The sequence below is a fragment of the Falco biarmicus genome, chromosome 8, assembly GCF_023638135.1.
Source record: "Falco biarmicus isolate bFalBia1 chromosome 8, bFalBia1.pri, whole genome shotgun sequence".
In the NCBI taxonomy this organism is placed as follows: domain Eukaryota; kingdom Metazoa; phylum Chordata; class Aves; order Falconiformes; family Falconidae; genus Falco; species Falco biarmicus.
In genome coordinates, this window is record NC_079295.1 from 49,390,777 (window position 1) to 49,403,254 (window position 12,478).

The 12,478-nt window shown below is 39.8% G+C and overlaps 1 protein-coding gene across 1 annotated transcript in view; it reads left to right on the forward strand.

Annotated features, from left to right (window-relative positions):
* The window catches only part of SLIT3 (slit guidance ligand 3), a 531,450-nt gene that overhangs the window by 449,444 nt on the left and 69,528 nt on the right, over positions 1 to 12,478 (forward strand). The window contains exon 27 of the mRNA XM_056349923.1: positions 3,023 to 3,147. Within this exon, the coding sequence (XP_056205898.1) occupies positions 3,023 to 3,147 (125 nt within the window). The remainder of the gene's footprint in view (positions 1 to 3,022; positions 3,148 to 12,478) is intronic.

Below are 12,478 nucleotides of genomic sequence, written 5' to 3' on the forward strand. Positions count from 1 at the left end.
TACCCTAAATACTAAAAATACAGAATAATGTACTTGTTCACACAAAGTGAAACAAAGAAAATAATCACATTTACATATTAAACAGGGTCGGAAAATTAATCCAAAAAGGGAAGCTAGATGACTTCTTCATTCTGAAACTGTGATTCTTTTTCTCAAAACTAAGCAAGCAACTCTTAGGCTTGAGATAAGTAAACCTATGATCCAGACTATTAAAACCAGCTGTATTGTTTGTTATGTAAATATTAGTTTGGTCCACTAGAAAGCTGGTGGTGGGTTTTCTACTATCCCAGCTGTCTCCATGGCTTGCCTTATCTGAATAGGAAAGGAGAAAAAAGTGTTGATTTGGAGGTGGCCTTTGGACAAGCAGAAGCTTTTAACGGTCTGGATGAGTGGCAGTATACTGCGAAAAGCTCCAGGCCCTAGAAAAATTCACCTTTTCTCATCAGAACACCCACATTTTGAAAAAACAGTGCATGATTTGGTAGTGTAACTGAATCCTTTTCCCATGTGCATCTTTAAGATCCAGTGCCTTGTACTGTTACGTCTGTGTATCAGTGATGCTTTTTTATGGTAAAGCAAAAGGATTTATGATGATTTCAAGTGCGGGTTTCCCCTGGGCTGGAGCTATGTGCATGGCTGTGACAGGGCACGGTGCAGCCTGGGTTTGTCCTGCACCTGTTTGCCCTCTCACCGCTGAGCTGTAGCTGTGACATGTGCCTGTCAGCAGAATGAGACTGTCTGTGGGGTGACACGGAGTGTCCAAGGGTATGTCTGTACTCTGCCTGTGTAGATTCAGTCCTAGCTCAAGTACTGCTAGTGTGGAGCTCAGGGTGGGCTGAACCCCCCATCTCCCTGAAAGCCTGAGACATTGCTGCAGAAGTGAGCCCATGCTGGGCTTGGTACCTTGACATCCTTCTATAAGTGTAGTCCATAGATGTCCTCTGTGACCTCCAGTAACTTTTACATAAAAAACCAGAGTCGAGTTTCACTTATTTTTGTTAAAATTATGTTCTTAGCCTGTGACTGAGCAGAAAGTTGTGTCTCAGCAGAGCCAAGAAAATAAAAGTATGTAATGTGCAAGTCATGCACACTCAGCTCTGCTTTTTATTAAATTGTCCTCCTAGTTATGCAGTAGAGGAAAGGAATGTGCTGGGCTGAGGGCATTTTGCTATATGGATTTATAAATCAAATCCACAAGGGCAAACTAATGAACTACTTAACTGCTAGGAACTAACACCGTTCTTATTAGCTCCTACATTGATTAGCTTTGATCTACGCCATAAGAATAAATGGAAAATGTACGTGAGTATTATGGAATAAATAAATAATAGAACAAAATCTGGCGTAGTGACCTCTAAATCTAGAAAAGCAGCACTGCTGCCTGTCTCATGAGCTCTCTGAGGAGCTACCTTCATATATTCTTCATGTATTCTACCTTCAAGACAAAAGTAGCCCAGAGATGTCACATTCCACCCAGTCAGTGCCAGAAATTCAGATGTTATTTTGTCTTGCTGTCCTAACTCCAAGTTAAAAACATGCATGGCATTTAGACAGACATAAATGCAAAGATAGAAGAGAACCACAACAGTCTTTCATTTCATTTCTTGGATTTGGTATTTCTTGTGTGTTTTTCACTCTTTATTGCATGTCACACTGCAATCAGTGGCCCTGATAACACCACCATCAGTAAAGGGTAAGGGTATAACATTCACATTACAGGTGCTTTACAGCTAAGACTCCTTGGTAACCATTTCTGTCATATTCTTACCCCCTGTTGGTGCTGTTCAGACATTCAGAGTTAATAATGAAGGTTTATATCTCGTACAGGATGATCCAAAGCAAATCCTTGACTGAAAGGGATTTTTTTAATCCCTAGTTTTGGTAACCTTCTAGAGCTCCACCTTCTCTCTAACATCAAGTATAAGTTTCTTTTCTTCACTTTCAGGATGTTTCACAATTTACTCCATCTCATAATTTATCATGCAATAATGGAAGCTGTGTGCCCACTTCTGATTAGCACAGGACCTGTTTTAAGTTATTTTAAAATGTATTTCCTTAAAAATGAAATAAAATTGTATTAGGATCTTTACTGCCTGATATAATTTAAGCCCTTTGAAAATGTTAGGGTTTATTTTTTTACGTGTAAGAGCTGTTGACTCATTAATATGCAAAATGTAGCCATTTCAAAATCCCCATTTCTCTAACTGTAAATATAACTGTCTAAGTTAGCTTTCTGTAAAATCTCAACAATATAATACTGATTGACTTGGTACTCCAAATGTACTTAATATTCTTTGGTCTGTGTTCTTTTTCCTGCTCGCCCACAAATATCACTATTTCTCTGGAAGAGTTCTGTTAAAAAACATGGATTATTCAATAGTTTAAATATGGTAACACGTATTTACTTTAAATCTTTGCATATTTATCTTTGTTGCATTTTCCTGAGATAGGTGAATGTTGATAGTCATTTTTCTGGGCAGAACAGGAAGAAAATAAGTTTTGAACTCTGTTAAAATAAAGGATGGTAGAACACTTTGCACCTAAATATTCCCATAAGCCTCTGACTAAATCTTTCTTAGGCATGTTTTTTATTTCTCCTGTTGCATCTGCACTTTCATTCTTGTTACCAGCCATAGAAACATAGAAATGTCATTTTATAGTTCCCTGGGGGTTGCTATTGCAGAATTTCCAGCACTGAGAGAAGGAAAAATTGCAGAAAGCCATATATATATATCCAGAAAGCCCACTCTCTGGAGATTCCCAACATGTTTGTTCAGAGCTGATGTTTGCATGTCCAGGAGAATATAAGCATCATCAGACTTGCCTAGCACTTGATTTAAGTACTTAAAACTTCTCTGATCCCTGGGAATCCCATGCTGTTGTGTAAAGTCGCACCCACAGCATGTGCGTTTGTGCCAATACAGGACGAATGCTGCATTAGGAAAAAATGTACGTGTGAGTGTGGGAAGTATTAATTTTGTAATCCAGGTCTCTATTAATAAACTGTGTTTTGCCTTTCCAGAGCTGGTAGATATCAGTGTCATGTCCAAGTGTAACCCCTGCCTCTCCAACCCGTGTAAGAACAATGGGACATGCAACAATGATCCAGTGGAGTTTTATCAATGTACTTGCCCTTTTGGCTTCAAGGTATGACTACAGATTAACTACATGAAAAGCAATAGCGTTCCCCATCCCTTCTGTTTTCTTAATTGTTGTACCATGAGAAGTCGATTTTACAGGGAATGGAGCTCAAAAGATCCCTTACTCAAGCACGTTGTATGTGACCTTTCAGCTGTGCCCTGCTACAGATTTTATCCTGTGCAGTTGGAAAGGCATTTCTTTCTCTCTCTGTGCTGTGACTATACAGATTTTTTGAGCAACTTGCTCTAGTTGACCTTGCTTTGAGCAGGGTGGTTGGACTAGGTGATCTCCAGAGGTCACTTCCAACCTTGGCATTCTCTGATTCTGTGATGTAGAGATCCATACAAAATGGCAAGTTGATTTTATCTTCCTTTTAATTTATTTTCTTTTGCCAGCAACAAGATAACTGTTTCATAGGCTGCCAAGCCAAAGAGGAGGCGGTTTCGATGAGTTAAGGGCCGATTTAGTGCCAGAATGTTGATACCTGCTGGTTTACATACATCTTACAGACTGATCAGCAGAAAGGTGATCACTGATCAAACACAACCACTAGCTCAGCTGTCTCCAACTTCTGAGCACTCATGTCCATGGAGTGATCTGCAAATGTGAAATCCTGTAGATGCCAAGCATTGTGAGCATGCAGTGTCAGTTTCTTGATAACACATTTGAAAATTGGAAACTCATGTCATTGAGTAATGCAGTTTCTTCGGTTATGATGTATAACTCCTATTGTTAACACTGCCTCATGAGAGCTTAAGGCTACCAAGGCTTTTTTTCAGAGTTGATATAACTGGAAACCTAGCTCAATACTCAGTAGCTGAAGGATTAAGTATAAGTAATAAATGAGGCATATGATCTGTTCATAGCCTGGGGGGGATCGGATGTTACAGCCAAAGAAGTAGGTTGCATCCTGTAGACTGTGATTTTATTTGCCTCATTGGATATTTGTTACAGAGTCTTGGTCAGTTGAAGCAGATGCTTATAAAAGACAGAGTAATAAGAGCTACTGGGGGGAAAAAAAAAAAAAAAAAAAAAAAAGGGCAAAACCAGACATACATGTGGGAAGTCAGTACAATTATCCATGTCTTACATTTCAGGTAGGATTTAGGAATTATGTTGGTTCTGATAATATCACCATTTCCCCTCTCTGTTTGCCTAGGATACATCCCAGATGGTAACAGAGTAATTGTAGATCCCTGAAACACTGGAAAAGGGAAGATGTAGAGCTTATTTCTTCTATTTCACCTCAGTGCCCACACACCTAGTACTCAAGAATAACAAAACTCTCCTAAGTAATCAAATAAGCTATTGGAAATTTCCTCTCATTAAAAATCCTTCTACCATTGGCATATCAACCAGCAACTTTTCTAGGATCTTAAAAGAACACATTGTCAAAAATTCATTTAACTGAAACTGAGTACTTGGTAACAATTGATTTGTCTTTGCAAAGAGGGAAACTGTGGCTGTTTATCTTCTGAGGTTAATAGAAGAACAGTCATTTTAATTTGATGTTTAACAGACTAGATTAAATTCTTCAGATGGTACTAGGGGCTGTTAAGATAACTTGAAAAGTAAATGCTTTCAAAACTAGCAGAAAAATACACAACTCCGTGTGTATGTCTTACTCTATAAGGCAGGTATCATGGAATAGCTATCCAGGTTATTCAAAGTAGAAATTTGTTGGTTATGAGCATATCTTTTTTTCTGCCTTTAGGTTCTTTGGGTTTTGTTAATTTGTTTGGGTTTTACAGTATTTCTGTATTAGCAAATGCACTAGTATAGATGCATTTATACTGCTGGAAGACATGTTTACAAAGGGGGGATTTATTAACAAGAATAATCAAGAATAATCCTTTAGTTATACTAGCAATCACTTTCTAGTGTGCATTACACCTCTATGCATGGTTTTACTTAGAAAGGTGTGATAAACTCTTCAAGTGACTCAGTTTATGCATCTCATAGAGCATCCAGCTTTTCTCCTCCCTCACGCATTTTCTCAGTTAATTTCACTGTGTCAATGTAAAACCTAAAACCACTTGTGAGTTTGTAAGCACCAAGCTGTCATCCAAGCATGGCAAAGAGCAAACAGACCCAAGCATGCCACTTAGAGCAGAGTTTAGAAATACTGACTGGATAACAGCACAGGGAGAATTGGTGGAAATTTAATAAGCAAAAAAGAACTGTGTGTCTTTACCACAGGTTTTTGAGTAAAAATGAAATATGACAGGTCCAAATGCAAACCATATGAAAGGAGCACTCTATCTACCATGCAGTTCTCCACCAGAGATTCATGCTAATTCAATAACAATACCTTGCTTCCTTCTCACCAGCCAGCACCAAACAGCTCTATCCATCTGGAAGCTATTTCCTAGACCTTGATAAATTGCCCTAAATCTGCCCTCTCAGCATTTGTTTTTCCTTGTTTGATGTAGATTTTGAAAAAAATCCTGTGTGGAAGAGTGCATCAATAAAGTGAAAAACCCACCCTTTTTTCAAATGGAAGTTAATTCAAATGAGCTGACGGCTTTATCATGTTCCCTGGAAAGGGACAGACAGTTACACACTGCTTTCTTGGTTTCCTATGCTCACGCTAGTCTTCCAGGAAAAAAAAAAAAAGTAGGCCAAGTAGCAGAAAGCCACCTAAGTTACCAGTTGCCATACTGGTACCTGATGGAATCAGGAACTTCTACCAGTTAACTGTAGTCACAAAAGCCTGTAGTCTTATTTTTCACTATCACATTGATGATGACTCAGTCTCTTATTTTTCATGATCACAAAAATGTTTTTCCTGCTGAACTTACACCTTATGAGGCTTTTAGCAATTTGTAATGTTGCCCGTGATGGCTCTGAGTAAACTTAAAAGTGAGATAACTCATGGACCACCTGAGCTGAGAGGCCAGTGGGCCGAGCAGTTGTGTTTGATGAGGACAGAGATACAGATTACTCACTTAGGAACAGGGAAGGCTGTGTGCTGATAGCTATCTTTGCTGCTGCTCTTTCCTTAAAATGGGTGATGAATGTGTTTGCTATAGATAAGCCATGGTTGAAACAGTGCTTTTGCAGATGTTCTTTGGGGACAAAGCCCCAGAGACGGCAGGAGGCGGTGTGAGAGTGCCACCTACGGCGGCTGCAGGCTGCACTAGCTTGAGCTCCAGGGTGTCACCAGTGCTGGCAGGAAACGTCTCTTAATGCTATGAAACTTGTGTTTTCATATTAAACACAGACATAGGTGTAATTATCCAGCGGCTTTTTTCCTCTCTTCTCCATAGCATTCTTTGAAAGATTATTTAAATAATATGTGTGGTTTAGATTGTGAAGTATGATTACAGGCAGAGAAATGAAGCTTTCTTCTGCTTTAAATGCTGCTGGCCACCTGCAGTGCAAGTGTGTGAGAGTGCAGCTGTTGGCTGGTAAATAGATAACGGTACCGTACTAATTCATTTATCCTGCAGAGTGTGTGGCTTTTATGCATTCCCATTGATATTGTAAAATCGAGTCTATGGCTGTTAGAATTCAAGAGAATAATCAAACTTGCAATCAATAAGCCATTGAGAAAGAATTTACTGAAATAGCTGAAGTAAAAACTAAAGTGAGGGAAACCAACACTTCGTGTATTTTGCCATTGCTGTATTCTGAAAATGCCCTTTGGGATTTTTTGGCTGATTTTTGTCTTTCATACATTTTTTTTCCTTAAAACCAAGGTAACAACAAATGAAGGAGAATAATTTTCTTTCTTCCAAATAGTTGTAGAACTGGGGAAAGAGAATTTCAAATACATCTGTGTTTTATCTGAAATGAAAGACCATTGCCAACCTGGAATATGAAATGTGGTACCTGCCTAGGCAGCGCCGCAGCCTCTTTGCTTGCTCAGATAAATGGGAGCCTGAGCTGTTGGGCTGCAGGGTGTTTGTCAGCTCTGCATTCTGCTGCTACCGAAAGCTGTCTGAAGTGGCAAGTGAAGAGAGGTATAATTAGTGTAGCACATATCCCACACTTCAGCAACAGGTACCGGTGCATGTCTGTGGTAGAGTTACTCTGTAAATTTTATCCATCTCTATTCACCTCCCTGTTGAGTTCAGCCAGTGTCCTGACTTTTCTAGCAGCACTGCAGTATCTTGAGGGTTCAAGCAGTTTCACCAGTCACCCAGAATGACAGATAGAATCGCAAAAATCCTGGGTAAAGCTCTTGGGCTTTGGAGAGACGGTATTCTTTGCAGCCAGACTCTTGTGGTGGGAGGCATTATCATGAAGCCAGAATGATATTTAGTGAGGAAGCTGGCTCCAAAGTTCTGCTACGAGTTTGGCTCTTCCTCCTCCTTGCCCCCCATGCCAGGTTCTGAGCCCTGGGAACAGGAAACAGTGTTAGAATTTGAGAATCTCAGAGCAGAGTGTCTCTGGGACACATGGGTTTTGTGTCTGTCTCATCTTGTACACAGATAAAACCGATGTGCCAGCACTTGAGTGGATGGATGCAGCTAAGCAGAAGCTGTGACTGCTCATAAGGGCTCATAAGCAGGTTATATCGGTATGGGCCCTATACCATTAGCATGACTCGGGGCTCTGCTGACTGGGTCATTTGTTCGTGAGGGTGCACAGGGGCTTGCATTTGCTTGGAGCACAGGGAAATGAAAGTTGCTGGATTTGCGCTTTGCCATGTAGCTATACCTCTGTAGCGTCACATGAATAATCTGTCAGAGTCCTAGAACGATGGTTGTGTGATGAATATTCAGCACAGAACTGGTCTTAAAACATAGATAGGGTAGTGTTTCCTCATGTACAAATATTCTGGGCAGCTCTTACAGCTCAAGGCCAAGAACGTCAAGTTTACTCCAATGGGCCAGTTTCTCAGTTATGCTGCTTTGGGTGGGGTTGTATGAATGCAACCGAGTGTAGAGTTTGGCTGCCGCTGCATGCAAGCTGTGTGAGAGTCCATGCCTAGACCGTTAGGCTAATAGTGTTTGGAAATGTGACTCCATGCTTTTGTTTCTTTGGATCTATTAACATACGCATGTAAGTCCCCATATACACCATTCAGTGCACAAAATAAATCCCTGAGCTGGAAGTGCAAAAGGAGGAGAAACTGGAAGGAGCCCTCGAACCAGCCTGCCCTCATCCACGTGAGAAAGGAAAGCAAACATCTCTGCCTTCATGTGTTACTTTGTCTTGGCCTCTTTCCTCCCCCAGTGTCAGGGTTGGGGGGACAGGCAGTGGAATGTAAGCTCAATGCCAAGTTTTCCTATGAAGAAATCAGCGCAGAAAAAAAATAGTTTGTGTGAGGTGATTCTGCCTTGTGCTTTCATTCTAATAAATTCTGCTGGAGCATGTGTTTATGCATACTGGGGTGTTTTGGTTTTTGTTTGTTCTAACCATCTTAAAATACTTATTAATGAATGTTGAAGAAGCATTTTCCACTCCTAGTAAAATAAAGCAGAAAGCCTTTAGGGATGAGAGGTAAATGGGTGGCCATGTAAAATGAGTAGACCTATATTTATGTATGGATTTTTAGGACAAACACCAGTGTCAGCAGTAGGTGGTTGTAATTTCATATAATGCTCCTAGGGCAGAAAAAAACTGCAGAAATCACAATATTTTCCTGCATATGCTTATTCTACAAAACTTGCCATGCATCAGTCAGACTTGCGTTTCTTTCTTTTTGCTTTTTCTGTTATAGTAGGTCTAAAGAAAATGGAGATTTACATCTAGAAGAGCATAAAAATGAAAGGCTTAAGGAGGGATTACTGCCACAGTTGCTGGCTGAAGGTGGTGAGGCATGCGTGCACCCACCACAAGTCCTATAAAAAACATAGTAATGTATTGTGGCATGCCCTAATGAGGACTCTTAACAATAAAGAACTCTGAAGGAGTTTTTCCATCTTTGTTAGGCCAACAAGAAAGCAGATGTTGAGCAGCTTCAGGCATGTGCTGTGTTTGTTCAGTGCTGCGTCAGAAGAAGTAGATGAGCAGTTAAGGTGAACAGTAAGCCATACCCACAGGTGGGCACTGTCATACTCATTCTTTTGTCAGTGTAGATTATTCCCCTTTTGTCTTTACTACTGGGTTTTTGGTTTAGTTCTAAATGCCTTAAGAGACAAGACTCCCAATCTTTCTTTTCCCAGGCTAAAGGAGAACTTTTTATTAGTGTTTAGTCTGAATTTCAGGCTCTTGTTCTTATATTTGCCTGGTCCTGTTACGCTAAATAGGAATTTTTCTTCCTCTGTGGTTTGTCTGTCTTTCAGGTGATTGCTGGTTGCTATAACTCTGCTTAATCAAGTTCTGTTTAACCAGCTCTTAATTTTCTGCATCCCACCATTTCCACATAATTGAATCAGTTGAAGTAGTTGGTTACAGCTGAAAGTCATTGTTAGATTTTCTTGTGATTGTCTGTCATCTGTTATCCTTGAGGCTTTCTTGGCATTGACTATACTTGATGATACAGCTTTGGAGTTTCTTTTGTTGTTCAGGAACATGAACAGTGGTTGTCCTAGGAGGTTAATTGCCTTATTTTCCCCTTTCCTTTGGGGGGTGATGGAGCTGGTGAAGTTTCTCTAAGCAGGCTGAGCTGAAAAGAAAACCTTATCATGTGAGATTAAACCCTTGCCTGTTAATAGAAATGATATAATACCAGACCAGCTTGAGAATTAGTAGGTTACTGTGTAGGGGTAAGTGCATGTACACTGTAGGTAAAGTTGTAGCAAAGCTTTTGGCACTCCCTTGCTGACGGTGTCGGGCTCCAGCACTGAGCTGGTGCAGGGCAGGCACCTGCCTCCACAGCCCCCTGGGGGTCCCCTCGTTGTACTGAACATCTCTGGAGTATGTGTTGTGCTCTTGCTCATTATCGTAGCGGGCATGTGTGCATGTTTGATTTCTTCACTAGTCTGAACAATTCATTTGCATGCTTGATTCTGAAAACGTTGCTCCCTGTCTGGATTACCTGTCACACACGGTTCAACCCACTGTCAAATTATGGTTTTGGTATATGCTGGAAAGGATTGCTGGTATCTCTGAGCTGGCCAGCCTTGTAGGGAAGCTTTACAGAGCTTCCACAAGCAAAACAGATGATCCAGGCACTGTTGTTGATACAACACGTACTTCGGTGTGAGACCTGTTACCAGTACAGAACTCTTCCAAACAAAAAGCCTGCATCCTTAACAGACAGGAATGCACCAGCAAAAGTTTATTCAAATGGACTGTGACTCTTCCAGAATCTTTAGCTCTATTTCAGAAATCTAGTGAGTTCTTTGGAGAGATAATCACGTAAGTCCTGTCTCATGTTAGGGTTCGTTGGGTTCCTGCATGTAATGTGTCCCTCCTCTCTCGTGTAGGCTGCATTCAATAGCTTAAGTAATAGGCATAGGTTAATTGTCTTGAGCAATAAGTTTAAAATACAACAATTATATTTTCTTTATTTCTTATTAATAAGAGTTGTGTTCTCTATACAAATGTCCAGTCTTCATAGCTTTCTCTACAGTGTTCATGTTAAAAATAAAGAGGCACCGGCTTTTGATAGCTTAAGAGGGAAAGTTTCGTTGTCAGGGCAACATGTTTTCTGAAATAAATAGGCCCATTAAGTGTTTTGAAGTTACTGTAAACGTTTTACTCATTCATGAATATTGGTTGAATTAGCAACTACATACAAACTATTCAATGTCCTTTTTACATCAAATGTTTTGGGTTGGATTTAATGTACAGAGGCAAGATTGGGCAAAATCAACTATTTTCAGTGTCACTAATTTTCTTCTACATCTCCCAAAACACTCACACCATGGTCTGCATCAGCCAGTTCATCGAGTAACCTTGGAAGCTCTAGAGCACCTGCCCCGTCAAGCTTGGCACTCTTGGCTCAGTTCAGATATGTGCTGTGTGAATTGACTCTGTGATAGATTAATGACATATCTTCTGCCATTGATTAAAAGCCCAAAATACCATTGAAACCCGAAGTGCATATGTAAGGAGAGGTTTAGAAGGACAATCAGGATTTACATGGTAATTAATATAATTACAAAATAAACCTCAGATGTCCACTGAGAATTAAATTTTCATACTCATAGGAGAACTAGTTTTTAAAAAATAATATGATGAATCCTTGCACTATGACTTTGACAGGCATATTCTTGATTACTAGCTACAGAGGTAATGGAAGGTGTATTATACCCTGGAGGATCATAAATCTTTCTGATTTAAATAAAATGAGGCTTAAGAGAGCAGAGTTTGCCTAATTTGGTATAAATTGACAATTGTGATTTATTAACAAGGACAAGGAAGTCACTAAGAAGTGCTGCTGCCATACCCAATTATTGTTTAATCAGGTGCCAGATGAAGCTAGACTGGCATAGAAGATAACTGTGCAGTGCTGAAGATGCCGGGGTATAAATAACCATTATCTGTATTTTTACTTCAGAGACTAACACTGCAAGTTTTCAGAGGGAGTTAAATCAACTAAATGGCTAGGGGTGGGGGGCTGGGCAGCAGCAAAAACAATATCAATGTATCTTCTTTTCATAATCTAGCTTCTATGCCATTGAGCAAATAGTATTTGTCATGACACCTGTGAGCAGCAGGCAACTTTGTCAATGTAAGTACAGCTGTGCAATCAATACTGTACTAAAAAAAGAAATCTGAATTGTCTAGGTAGGTTCAAATTTATTTTAAAACTTTTATTCACAACTGGAAATGGATGACATTAATAACTTTTTCATGTTAAGTTAATTGGCTTGTGAACAGCAATCCTCAGACAGTACATTTTTATTACCCCATTGGGGCAGATGACTAAAGAGAAATAGTTAATTCATCATCACTGTGAGTGCCCTGACCTAGAGGCATCCAAGGCATGGATGTCTGCAGCAAGGTCTGCATTCAGAAGGAGGAGTCACAACATTTTTGTGAACAACAGATGATCAAAATCTTTTAACTTCCACCTGGCAATCTAAAAGCAATCTGATCCAAAATTACTGTGGTATTATCCATGCCTTGCCAAATAATTTGTATATATGCCTAAACAGATGGATCTAACATACACCCTGCCAGCTCTTGTAGTTGTTTGACCTTGCCAATGAACGTCATCTACATCTTTTCCAGATTGAGGCTTAGCCATTATGTCCATGGCCAGAAAGAGCATAAACAAGGGAACAGTATCACTTGGATCTACTAAAGAGTTTCAGACTGCTGTATATAGATATCAGTGTGTAAGCTGTCTACGTATCTCTTAATATCAGTGCAATCAATTAGGAAATGAGTTTAAAATGGTTCCATTGTAAATTCCAAGTGCCGTATTTTTTAGCCCTTCTTGCAAAAGGATTTTAGATTAATTTTATATTTTAAGGTTAGTTTCATTCTTCAC